At 48.1% G+C, this 13759-nt stretch overlaps 1 protein-coding gene across 5 annotated transcripts in view; it reads left to right on the forward strand.

Moving 5' to 3' along the window:
- The window catches only part of LOC148394824 (Na(+)/H(+) exchange regulatory cofactor NHE-RF4-like), a 49526-nt gene that overhangs the window by 3553 nt on the left and 32214 nt on the right, over positions 1-13759 (forward strand). For 2 of the 5 annotated variants that reach the window (XR_015859662.1, XM_088381970.1), the window contains exons 1-3: positions 3694-4735; positions 4815-4892; positions 8601-8628. Coding sequence is in view for 2 of the 5 variants with exons in the window: in XM_088381970.1 (XP_088238096.1) it covers positions 4877-4892; positions 8601-8628 (44 nt within the window). In the remaining 3 variants the exon portion in view is untranslated. Of the gene's footprint in view, positions 1-472; positions 3324-3409; positions 3650-3693; positions 4736-4814; positions 4893-8600; positions 8629-13759 lie in introns of those variants that run through there. The other 3 variants (XR_015859663.1, XR_015859664.1, XM_088381971.1) reach the window with 3 other exon arrangements.

Consider the following 13759-nt stretch of genomic DNA (forward strand, 5'->3'; position numbering starts at 1 on the left):
TTCAGCAAAAGACCAACGACCATTGACAGGTCTGGTGTTTTCTCTAAGGAAGTAGAATTGGAGTGTGCGCCACACTTCAAGTATCTCGGTGTGATCTTGGACTCCAATCTGACCTTTAAGAAACAAATCAAAAAAGTAACTAACACTATTCAGTTCAATTTACGAGACTTCAAACAAATTTGACCCTATCTAACAACAGAAGCAGCAAAAACATATCTGCATCATATGATCTTCTCGCACATGGAATACTGTTTTACAAACTGGTCTTTTGCAAACGTGACAATTATCAAATCGATTGAATAGGTTTTTAAAAGGGCTATCAAAATACTAGACAAAAAAAAACAACTCTTATCACCACTGTAATATTCTGGAAAAGTATCATCTCCTCACAGTTTTGAAAACTTTAGGAACTTCAAAAACGCATGCTTAATATATCAGTGTTTAAATGTCCTGGCTCCTCCTCCTCTTACAGAATTCATCCATAAAAAAGACTGCATACACAGTACCAGGTCAACATCCAGGGGTGATTGTGAAATTGAATATAGAAGAACTACGTTTGGTAAGCCTGGCGGTGGGGCTCGAAGGCGAGCATCTGGTGGCCGGGGCTTCGCCCATGGGGCCCGGCTGGGCACAGCCCGAAAAGGAAACATGGGTCCCCCTTTCCATGGGCTCACCACCTGTGGGAGGGGCCAAAAAGGTCGGGTGCATTGCAAGCTGGGCGGCGGCCAAAGGCAGGGACCTTGGCGGTCCGATCCCCGGCTGCAGAAGCTGGCTCTTGGGACATGGAATGTCACCTCTCTGGCTAGAAAGGAGCCCGAGCTGGTGTGCGAGACAGAAAAGTTCCGACTAGACATAGTCGGACTTGCCTCCACACACAGTTTGGGTTCTGGTACAAGCCCTCTCAAGAGGGGCTGGACTCTCCTCCACTCTGGAGTTGCCCACTGTGAGGGGCGTGGAGCAGGTGTGGGTACACTTATTGGCCCCCAGCTGGGCAACTGCACATTGGGGCTCAGTCCGGTGAACGAGAAGGTAGCCTCCCTCCGCCTTCGGGTGGGGAGACGGGTCCTGACTGTTGTTTGTGTCTATGCACCAAACGGCAACTCAGAGTACCCACCCTATTTGGATTCCCTGGAAGAAGTGCTGGAGAGCGCTCCTTCTGGGGACACCATCGTTCTACTGGGTGACTTCAATGCTCACGTGGGCAATGACAGTGAGACCTGTAAGGGCGTGATTGGGAGGAACGGCACCCCTTATCTGAACCCGAGCGGTGTTCTATTATTGGAATTCTGTGCTCAACACGGATTGTCAATAATGAACACCATGTTCAAACATAAGGGTGTCCATGTGTGCACTTGGCACCAGGACACCCTAGGCCGCAGTTCGTTGATCGACTTTGTCGTCGTGTCATCGAATTTGCAGCCGCATGTTTTGGACTCTCGGGTGAAGAGAGAGGCGGAGCTGTCAACTGATCACCACCTGATGGTGGGGGAAGATGCCAGTCCGACCTGGCAGGCCCAAACGTACTGTGAGGGTCAGCTGGTAACGTCTGGCAGAATCCCCTGTCAGGAAGAGCTTCAACTTACACCTCTGGCAGAGCTTTTCCCACGTCCCGGAGAAGGCGGGGGGCATTGAGTTTGAGTGGACCATGTTCTGTGCCTCCATTGTTGAAGCAGCCAACCGGAGCTGTGGCCGTAAGGTCATTGGTGCCTGTCGTGGCGGCAATCCCCGAACCCGCTGGTGGACACCGGTGGTAAGGGATGCCGTCAAGCTGAAGAAGGAGTCCTATCGGGCCGTTTTGGCCTGCGGGACTCCGGAGGCAGCTGACAGGTACCGGATGGCTAAGCGGAACGCGGCTTTGGCGGTTGCTGAGGCTAAAACCCGGGCGTGGGAGGAGTTTGGCGAGGCCATGAAGAATGACTTCCGGATGGCTTCAAAGACATTCTGGTCGACCATCCAGCATCTCAGGAGGGGAAAGCAGTGCACCGTCAACACTGTTCACAGTGGAGATGGCGTGCTGCTGACCTCGACTCGGGATGTTGTGAGTCAGTGAGGAGAATTCCATTGTGGAAGCAGGGCCTGGAGACTCTGAGGCGGACTCTTCAATCTCTGGGGTCAAAGTCACTGAAGTAGTTAAAAAACTCCTCCGTGGCAGGGCCCCGAGGGTGGATGAGATTCGCCCGGAGTTCTTAAAGGCTCTGGATGTTGTGGGGCTGTATTGGCTGACACGCCTCTACAACATTGCGTGGACATGGGGGATAGTGCCTCTGGATTGGCAGACTGGGGTGGTGGTTCCCCTCTTTAAGAAGGGGGACCCGAGGGTGTGTTCCAACTACAGTGGAATCACACTCCTCAGCCTCCCTGGTAAGGTCTATTCAGGGGTGCTGGAGAGAAGGGTCCGTCGGGAGGTCGAACCTCGGATTCAGGAGGAGCAGTGTGGCTTTCGTCCTGGCCGTGGAACAATGGACCAGCTCTACACCCTCGGCAGGATCCTCGAGGGGGCACGGGAGCTCGCCCAACCAGTCCACATGTGTTTTGTGGACTTGGAGAAGGCGTTCGACCGTGTCTCTCTTCTGTGTTCTGTGGAGGGTGCTTCGGGAGTACGGGGTGCCGAGCCAACTGATAAGGGCGGTTCGGTCCCTGTATCACCGATGCCAGAGTTTGGTCCGCGTTTCTGGCAGTAAGTTGGATTCGTTCCCAGTGAGGGTTGGACTCCGCCAAGGCTGCCCTTTGTCACCTATTCTCTTCATAATTTTTATGGACAGAATTCCTAGGCGCAGCCGAGGCGTTGAGGGTGCCCGGTTTGGGGACCTCAGCATTGCGTCTCCGCTTTTTGTAGACGACGTGGTGCTGTTGGCTTCTTCAAGCCGTGATCTCCAGCTCTCACTGTTCGGTTCGGTTCACAGCCAAGTGTGAAGCAGTCGGGATGAAGGTCAGCACCTCCAAATCCGAGTCCATGGTCCTTGGTCAGAAAAGGGTGGAATGCCCTCTCCAGGTCGGGGATGAGATCCTGCCCCAAGTGGAGGAGTTCAAGTATCTTGGGGTCTTGTTCATGAGTGAGGGCAGGATGGAGCGCGAGATCGACAGGCGGATCGGTGCAGCGTCAGCAGTAATGCGGACCCTGTACCGGTCCATTGTGGTGAAGGGAGAGCTGAGTCAAAAGGCAAAGCTCTCAATTTACCGGTCAAGCCATGCTCCTACCCTCATCCATGGTCACGAGCTATGGGTCGAGAACGAACGAGATCCCGGATACAAGCGGCCGAAATGAGTTTCCTTTTCAGGCTGTGCGGGCTCTCCCATAGAGATAAGGTGAGAAGCTCGGTCATTCGGGAGAGACTCGGAGTAGAGCCGCTGCTCCTCCACGTTGAGAGGAGCCAGATGAGGTGGCTCGGGCATCTCATCAGGATGCCTCCTGAACGCCTCCCTGGGGAGGTGTTCCGGGCATGTCCCACCGGTAGAAGATCCCGTGTATGACCCAGAACACGGTGGAAAGACTATGTCTCTCGGCTGGCCTGGGAACGCCTTGGGACCCCCTGGGATGAGCTGGATGAAGTGGCTGGGGAGAGGGAAGTCTGGGAGTCCCTCCTAAAGCTGCTGTCCCCGCAACCCAACCCTGGATAAGCGGAAGAAAATGGATGGATGGATACTTTTGGTAAGAGCATACTCTCCATAAATGGCTGTAAATACTGGAATCTACTACTCCCTGCCTCAATTCGAGAGATCCCTTCTTTTGATGCTTTTATAAGGCAACTGAAAGTGGCTAAAAAGTTCACAAACTTGTAACCACTTTTTGTAAATAGTCTGCTGGGACGGTTAGAATAGTTTTTCCACAGTGTGGATATAACCTTTTATACTATGTTTTTATTTTCTTATCTCCCTATAATGTATTAGTCTGTCTATCTGTATGTCTGCTCTGTCAGGCTGAGTTAATGTAATGTCTAATGTCTTTTGTGTCTGTCCTGTCTATGTTCTATGTCACGAGGACAACGGATGAAATTTAGTTACAGCTACGTAATTCCGACTGGCTTTACACTGGGATGTTTGTTTATATGTCTATATCTTTAGTGTTCATCAAACTGGTACTGTCCTGTCTAAATAAATAAATAAAAGAATTTGGACATAAGGGGGTTCAAATCCCAGTTGAGGCAGGTGGTAACATTCAGTCGGTCCCAAGCCAGGATAAACCTGGGTAGGTTGTGTCAGGAAACGCAACCAATGTTGTTCTGTCTGTTTCTTTCTAGAAATTGTTTTAGTTTTTACCCCAAGGTTTAAACCGAACATCTGGGACAAATACTCAGCTTTTCTCCAAAGTTTTTTTGGACCCAGCACTTTGTGTAATGTTTAACCCAGCAGTTTTCACAGTGGGGGGCATTGTTTTGTTGCCCCTTCTGTCTGTTCTATGCTTCTTCTATATGTGTCTTATTGCTGTCACATCTTTCTATATTCTATTCTCCTTTATATTCTTTATCCAATAAGTATACATAAGTGACTATCACTCGCCTATGAAGTTTGTCAAGTCTGTCAATGATTTCCTCCTGGTCTACTCTTCATTACTTTTATCACCAAATTGTTCATTCATTCATTTTGTTCCCTTTAATGCATAAACAGTGTCATTCTGTATTTGTCTTGAAAAACAAAATGTCCGAGCGTGATAAAAAAAATGAACCTTTATTGTGTTGCCTCTTTCACACTCACTCTGAGCAGTGAGCACACGGCTCTGAGTTGTTTGAACTACACGGTTGGTAAATATTGAAACAACACGGTTGTTGAGAAAGGAGTCTCCAACTGACTTGCTGATAAAGTATTTTATTATCCAGCAACTCCAAAGACAGTCTCTCAAGTCCACTTCAGTCTTAGCCGATAGCACAGTGGGAACAGCATGAGGTCCATCTCTGGTAAGCTCTGTCTTCCTCTTTCACTTTTTTCCTGAGCAAAGCACTTCCCACTATTTCAACTGAAAGCCGCTTTCAGTAAAAGTAAGTTGTTGACGTGCATGGCTGTGATATGCCTCATTTGTGCTGTCAATGATGTCCCTGCAACACAGCAAGATGTTGTTTTGATTATTGAAGGAAAATGGATGGGTGGATGGATAGTTTGTGGGGTTTGTTGGGTTTCAATTTTGTGAAAAATACATGATCATTACCTCTACTGTTAGCACACACCATGAGAGTTCAACATTGTCAGTCTCGTCATCACCACTTTGCAAATGAGCAAAAACTGCCAAGCCCTTACTTCACCTGAACATAAATATCATTTTCATACTGCTTAAAATAGTATTCGTATTTAGAGTAAGTTTGCAGATAAAATACTACGAATTGGGCTCAAGAGTGATAAGAAGTGGAGGATCCATCCATCCATCCATCTTCTTCCGCTTATCCGGGGTTGGGTCACGGGGGCAGCAGCTTCAGGAGGGACTCCCAGACTTCCCTCTCCCCAGCCACTTCATCCAGCTCATCCCGGGGGAATCCCAAGGTGCTCCTAGGCCAGCTGAGAGACATAGTCTCTCCAGCGCATCCTGGGTCATCCCCGGGGTCACCTCCCCAGGGAGGCGTCCAGGAGGCATCCTGATGAGATGCCCGAGCCACCTCATCTGGCTCCTCTCAACGTGGAGGAGTAGCGACTCTACTCCGAGTCTCTCCCAGATGATCGAGCTTCTCACCCTGTCTCTAAGGGAGAGCCCGGACACCCTGCGGAGGAAACTCATTTCGGCCGCTTGTACCCGGGATCTTGTTCTTTCGGTCACGACCCATAGCTCTTGACCATAGGTGAGGGTAGGAGCATAAATCGACAGGTAAATTGAGAGCTTTGCCTTTTGGCTCAACTCTCTCTTCACCACGACGGACCGGTACAGAGTCCGCATTACTGCCGACGCTGCACCGATCCACCTGTTGATGTCGCGCTCCATCCTCCCCTCACTTGTGAACAAGACCCCAAGATACTCCTCAACTTGGGGCAGGATCTCATCCTCGATCCGGTGGCCCTGCCACCGAGGAGTTTTTTTAACTACCTCAGTGACTTCGACCCCAGAGATTGCAGAGTCCGCCTCAGAGTGTCCAGGCCCTGCTTCCACAATGGAAGGCGTGTAGGTGGAACTGAGGAAGTCTTCGAAGTATTCTCCCCACCGACTCACGACGTCCCGAGTCAAGGTCAGCAACACGCCATCCCCACTGTAAACAGTGTCGACATTGCACTGATTCTCTTGCCTGAGACGCCAGATGGTGGACCAGAATTTCCTCGAAGCCGTCCGGAAGTCATTCTCCATGGCCTCGCCAAACTCCTCCCACGCCCGCGTTTTTGCCTCAGCAACCGCTGAAGCCGCGTTCCGCTTGGCCATCCGGTACCTGTCAGCTGCCTCCGGAGTCCCACAGGCCAAAACGGCCCGATAAGACTCCTTCTTCAGCTTGACTGCATCCCTTACCACCAGTGTCCACCAGCGGGTTCAGGGATTGACGCCACGACAGGCACCAACGACCTTACGGCCACAGCTTTGGTCGGCCGCCTCAACAATAAAGGCGCGGAACATGGTCCACTCTGACTCAATGTCCCCCGCCTCTCCCGGGACGTTGGAAAAGCTCTGCTGGAGGTGGGAGTTCAAAGTCAAAGTCAGCTTTATTGTCAATTCCTCCACAGTTGGAGCTCTTCCTGACAGGGGATTCTGCCAGACGTTCCCAGCAGACCCTCACAGAGCGTTTGGGTCTGCCAGGTTGGACCGGCATCTTCCCCCACCATCGGAGCCAACTCACCACCAGGTGGTGATCAGTTGACAGCTCCGCCCCTCTCTTCACCCGAGTGTCCAAAACATGCGGCCGCAAATCCGATGACACGACTACAAAGTCGATCATCGAACTGCGGCCTAGGGTGTCCTGGTGCCAAGTGCACACATGGACACCCTTATGTTTGAACATGGTGTTCATTATTGAAAATCCGTGTCGAGCACAGAAGTCCAACAATAGAACACCGCTCGGGTTTAGATCGGGGGCGACGTTCCTCCCAATCACGCCCTTCCAGGTCTCACTGTCATTGCCCACGTGAGCATTGAAGTCACCCAGAAGGAGCGCTCTCCAGCACTTCCTCCAGGGACTCCAAGAAGGGTGGGTACTCTGAGCTGCCGTTTGGTGCATAGACACCAACAACAGTCAGGACCCGTCTCCCCACCCGAAGGCGGAGGGAGGCTACCCTCTCGTTCACCGGGGTGAACCCCAATGTGCAGGCGCCCAGCCGGGGGGCAATAAGTATACCCACACCTGCTCGACGCCTCTCACATGGTGTTCAAACATAAGGATGTCCATGTGTGCACTTGGCACCGGCACACCCTAGGCCGCAGTTCGATGATCGACTTTGTAGTCGTGTCATTGGATTAGCGGACGCATGTTTTGGACACTCGGGCGAAGAGAGGGGCGGAGCTGTCAACTGATCACCACCTGGTGGTGGGTTGGCTCCGATGGTGGGAAGTCCTTGTGGAGCACAGAAGTCCAATAATAGAACACCGCTCGGGTTCAGATCGGGGGGGGCGGTCCTCCCAACCACGCCCTTACAGGTCTCACTGTCATTGCCCACGTGAGCATTGAAGTCACCCAGTAGAACGATGGAGTCCCCAGAAGGAGCGATGGGTACTCTGAGCTACCGTTTGGTGCATAGTCACAAACAACAGTCAGGACCCGTCCCCCCATCCAAAGGTGGAGGGAGGCTACCCTCTCGTTCACCGGGGTGAACCCCAATGTGCAGGCGCCCAGCTGTGGGGCAATAAATATACCCACACCTACTCGACGCCTCTCACCGTGGGCAACTCCAGAGTGGAAGAGAGTCCAGCCCCTCTCGAGAGGGCTTGTACCGGAACTCCAACTGTGTGTGGAGGCAAGTCTAGTCGGAACTTTTCTGCCTCGCACACCAGCTCGGGCTCCTTTCCAGCCAGAGAGGTGACATTCCATGTCCCAAGAGCCAGCTTCTGCAGCCGGGGATTGGACCGCCAAGATCCCTGCCTTTGGCCGCCGCCCAGCTTACACTGCACCTGATCCCTTTGGCCCCTCCCACAGGTGGTGAGCCCATGGGAAGGTGGACCCACATTTCCTTTTCGGGCTGTGCCCGGCCGGGCCCCATGAGCGAAGGCTCGGCCACCAGACGCTCGCCTTCGAGCCCCGCCTCCAGGCCTGGCTCCAGAAGGGGGCCCCGGTGACTCGCGTCCGGGCGAGGGAAAACGAAATCCATTTATGTTCTTCTTCATAAGGGGCTTGTGTGAGCCGGGCTTGTGTGAGCCGTGCTTTGTCTGGCCCCTCAGGATCCATTCATTGGTTTTATTTGATTGCAATACAGCACCAAGTCACGAAAATATAGTCTCGAGGTGAGTCATTAGATAAGGACAGCAAGAGTAAATGGGTCCGTGTTGTATCGTTAGGCTACTTTGTCTACCTTTTTTTAGTATTTAATCTTTGTGGTAAATTGCTTTCAATTAAACTAGCTGAAGATGTGGGTAGATGTGTACAATTGTCATGTGGTAATAACAAGGCATCCATTGTATTTTAATCTACATAATTCCAATTAGTTGCTAAATAAATTTTGAGCAAGTGTTGATGATACCCTTTACTACTGTTCTGTGTATTCCATAGGCCGCCAGGATGTGATTGAGCTTCCACGGTGAGTAAATTCTTGGTGTCAACTTCTTAGAGGCAGAATTTAGTTTACGATTGAGAAGTCAAAGTGAGCGGAATGTGCTACCCAGGAGCAGTTTTGGGTTAGGACTGAATCAAGTTATACCTTTATAATGTAAATGCTTTTTGTGACAATGCTTCAGAATGGTACAGTGTTAAAGTGTACACCAGAGATCCCACAATGAGGTCTTGATGGGGAAAGGGAGCAATATTGTGAAGTTTGGTGAATCTCAGGTGTCCCCATTAGTTTGTTTTCGCCATTTTTGCATGTAGTCTTGTATTTGCCAAAATAATGCCCCTCTCTACCGTTTAATGCATGGCGCCATGTTGGAACTGATGACGTCATGATGTTGACATGGCCGCTATTGAGTAATCGCAAGATCGCTTGCCTATGGATGAAAATCTCTTTTTAATCACTAGGTGACCTCATTCAGCCTCCATATGGGGTTCGCACCTTAGCAGCCGCCGCACCTTAGCAGCCGCCGCCTGTTTGCTCATTCGATATGCTGGACATTGTCTACTCGATTCTAACAAATCTGAGTTATTCTCGCAATTTTGCAGCCTCAATATTGACAAAAGGTTCATCTTTGATTAATTAATATATGTACAGTAATCCCTCGTTTGTCGCAGATAATTGGTTCCAAAAACCACCCACGATAAGTGGAATCCGCGAAGTACGGTAACCCTCTCATCTGTACATTTTTTTTATCCGTACATTTTTTGTGTCAATAAATGTATATGAAACCATTTAAGTGCATATTTTATTATTAGAACATTAAATAATTATTTCAAAAATGTAAATAATACAATAGTATAAATAACACAGAAAATTTTGTATAAATATTGAAAATATAAATTTTATACATGTGTGCCTGTAAAATGTTAACAAGAAGTACTGGGCAGGCTAACGAGTTAGCGGAAAGATGCTAATTTGCGATCGTACTAACACGCGAAAACGGACCTCTAAAGGAATTTAATATGTTTTTAGAACTCTTTTATTACTAAAACAATTTTTCTATAACAACGTACAACACTGTAAATATGTTTTTAGAACTCTTATTATTATAACAATTTTTTATAAAGTGGTACAAGTGTACGCACTGCAATTGTGTGGGCACTCCTTGCCTTCTGCTGGCGTGTGGGCAAGTTTTGTTCCATAATTCCTCAATTTAGAAGTTTTATTGACTTTTGAAGTTTTTTTTTTAATTTGGTAAAAAAATCCGCAATGTAGTGAAACCGCGATGAACGAACCGTGATGTAGCGAGGGATTACTGTATTTATTTAATTTTTCGCTTTTGGCTTTATCTTTGCAAGGGTTGCCACAGAAACACATCCTCCTCTATTTCTCCTTCACCTCTGTGTCTTTTGCACTCACTCAAGCTTGGTCCAAGTGTTCCCTCACAACATCCATAAAAATCTTCTTCAGTCTGCCTCTTACCAGGCAGCTGCATTTGTTCCTGTGCCTTGCTTCTTTCCTACTGTTCCTTCTCTGCTGATGTCCAAACCATCTCAATCCGGCTCACTGTTGAGCGAGGATGTTTTTTCCTTGGGGAGGCCATAGGTCTGCCAAGAATATCTCAGGGGTTCCGCAAAACATGTTTTTGTTTGTTTTTACAAACCTCAAAAATTGCTCAGAAACATTTATCGTATGTTTCCTACAGGGAACAGGGTAAATGTCTGTTGGGGAAATCAGAAAATACACAGAAGTCCCAGCATATTTTGCAGGGGAAACAGCACTGTAATTGGCTGTTAGCCAACAAGACGAAAATCATTCTTGCTCTGAGTGACAACGGCTACTCCAATCAGACAAACTTTACTACACCTCATTAAATGAGAGTCTGATGTAATTTGTTTCAAGTCACCATGAACCTTTTGTTCATGTAGTAAAGAGAATTACAACTAAGTGAACTTTGAATTGTGTGTTTATGTCAAGTCAAGTCAAGTTTATTTGTATAGCCCTAAATCACAAAGAGTCTCAAAGGGCTTCACATAGCCAAAAATTGACAATTATTCTCAAAGCATCCCCTGATCATAAGCTCCCAAAAGGGCAAGGAAAAACTCAAAAAAACCCTGCCAGGGGAAAATGAGAAACTTTGAGAAGGGACCACAGATGGAAGGATCTCCCTTTCAGGATCACCAGGTTGTAATGGATGCAGAAAGGGCACAAGTAATACATAATATGAAAATCAATGAAAAAAAAATGGATGTCGGAGGTGCCCTCGATTGTCCTGGCAGTGTCTTCAAGAAGGTTGAGCTGCAGTTTCTTCATCTTGAATTGGTCCCCGAGAATCCAGCTAGCCGCTATCAGCTTTTGCGCCACCTAACCCCCTCCCTAGCCAGGGAGGGGGTGGGCAGAGAGAACAACACAAACTCCGGCCAAATCGGCCACTCCAAGTTAGTTAAAGGCCATCTCATAGAAATGTGTCTTTAAACATGTCTTAAATGTTTCTAAACAATGAAGTGGTAGGGGAACAGACTGGACAATGCAATCAATGCTGCTACCTGATTACCCAAAAATTTAATTAGTTATTAAAATAAAAACTTGTAATTAATTGTAATTAAAATCTGAAATGAAAATTTGCTTGTGGTGACTATCGATAAACAGTTTACTTTGTAAATAATGCCATAGATTGATTCTCTGTATTTATTCTGAAATTGGATTCCTATTGTTGTCCAGAAGCTGTAACGCGTTCTGGAACTCAGTGATGAGTAACTAATATTATTTCGTTACGGTAGCTATACTATATGTATATAGCATCGCAAACACTGGACATTAGACATAGAGACATCTTACTTGGGTATTCTTTGGGACGTACTTAAACCAGCTGGGGACAAATGCCTGCACCAGGGACAGGTCAAAGATATCCTTTCGGACGGTGGCCAGCTCCTATGAGAAAGTTCCCAGCACACGCCCAGGAATGGTGTCTGTTGCAACTGCTTTTTGGGGGTGGATTCTGCTCAGGGCCTGATGTATCTCTATCAGAGGTGGGCGCATTATATTTTGCTGCTCTGTCAGTGGTTATTCATCATTCACCAGAGGGTGCACCACCAGTCATTAAGGAGAAGATCTAATGATGACGGGTTAGATCTTCATTCTGTCATCCTTGTTTCTCTTTGGAGCAGTTGTTTGCAAACTGGGTATAGGAAGACTGACAGGTAGTCTAATTGTGTAAGAAGGGGCTGGGGCACTACTCTAAAGCAGCCCTTCTGCAGGTATTTGGGGAAGCTGTCACTATTAAAAATCACCTGCCACTACGTGGACAGCATAATGCAGGGATGAGAACGGCAAATGAAAAAAAACCACTGAAAAGTAGCCGGGGTCTGGGGGCCACATGCCCCACTGGGGGGCGGCCTGTGCCCCCTCCCACTTGCCGCAGAGGGCCGAAGGCCTCCCCCAATGAGGGCCGCAGTGGGCCGGGGGCCACAGGCCCCCATTGTGGGGCTGCAGGGCCCACAGGCCCCCATTGGGGGCCACAGGGGGCCAGGGGCAATGCCCCGGAGGGGGCTCAGGGGGAAAAGCTCCCTGGAAACTCCTGGATTTTGGCAGTATAGCAACCCCAAAACCATTAATTTCATCACTCAATTTCAACAGTTTTGTTAAAAAAATATTCCTGCTTGGTGGGCTACCAAGGTGAATATAATAGTCAAGCCTCAGTTTTCGACCACAATCTGTTCCAGAAGGCGGTTCGCGAAGCGAATCGGTCGAATTCCGAATCTATTTTTCCCATTACAAATAATGGAAGAATTTTAATCCGTTCCAAGACTTTAAGAATTTTTTCATTTGCGCAACCGTAGTGCGCCGCCGACCGCGCAACTGCACCGCGCTGGTTGCATTATTGTGACAGAGCCGTCACTGAAATTTAGAAAATATTTTTAAAGTCCTGATGTACTTTCCAAAATTCAAGTGGACCTCAGTGCGCAGGGAGCTTAATTTAGTCTGATCGCGCAACCGCAGCACGCCGGGCGCTCACTGTCGCATTGCTTTAAGAGCGTCTTTGTGTTCCGAGTTGTAAGATGACGCCGCTCTCAAGCCATGCCCATCTGAAGCAGTTACTGATCCCATTCAACTTGTCTATTTCCCTGGCACGATCCTCGTCTTTTTTCTCTAAAACTTTCGCCATGCTGGCTAAACCATTTGCTAATGAGGCAAATGAGTAGGCAAATGATGTGACAAAAGTAGCGTCAAAATGCTGCCGAAAATAAGGCGGCTGTTGACGCAATACTGCTGCCAGCCGCCCCCATATAAAAACAATTTTCTCAACGGATCTACACGATTCACGAGAATGATACTCCCGACGGAAAAAAACACGGAAATCCGCGGATCCGCGGAAGATTCTCATCTCTGATAATAGTCATTTTGGCGTCTGCTGCATGCAAATCCGAAAGTGCCATCACCTGAGCTGAGAGAGTACATAGATACATCGGAATAAACAAGTAGAACGTTCTGCGCTTTACAATCAACGTTTGATATCAGTTTAACAGTTAGCATATCCACATACCAACTGTTGTTGAGTGGTTGTTGTGCAGCAACAAAGCTGAGTTCAGGGCATTGTCTGGGAGCCAAATTTCCGTGAGAAGAAGAACACACACAAAATAACCTTATCTCACATTGAATACCGTATTTGCCGGTGTATAAGTCGACTCGGTGTATAAGTCGACCCCCTAAAATTCGACGGAAATTTACGATTTTATGATATATCCTTTGTATAAGTCGAGCTCAATTGTTGCATTATATTAAACTTCAAAATTCGATCAGAAATATGCGAAATTTATTGACGAAATGTGTTCAAATTCGAACAAGTGAAAATTCGGCCTCTTCCCCTGGAAGTCTGGCCAAGTTTGGCGAATATATTAATATCTAAGTGCCAACGACATTTATTTAGACATGGCGATTGAATGTTTACGTACCGGTAGTTATTGTCGTTGCTTGACGCGCGATGACTCGCACATTCGCTCAATACCCAGTACTTCCCCCTAGCAGTCATCGCTGCCTGGCTTTCGATGTCCGTTATTGAGGTGAGAATATTTGAAATTGTTGCTGAGGATGCGTGTTAATGCGACGAACGCTTTATAATGATTCAGTTTCTCGCTGTTTGATGGGCCTGACGGACGCACAC

Source organism: Syngnathus floridae, chromosome 7, assembly GCF_059516105.1.
Source record: "Syngnathus floridae isolate MCC-2025c chromosome 7, RoL_Sflo_1.0, whole genome shotgun sequence".
Lineage (NCBI taxonomy): Eukaryota > Metazoa > Chordata > Actinopteri > Syngnathiformes > Syngnathidae > Syngnathus > Syngnathus floridae.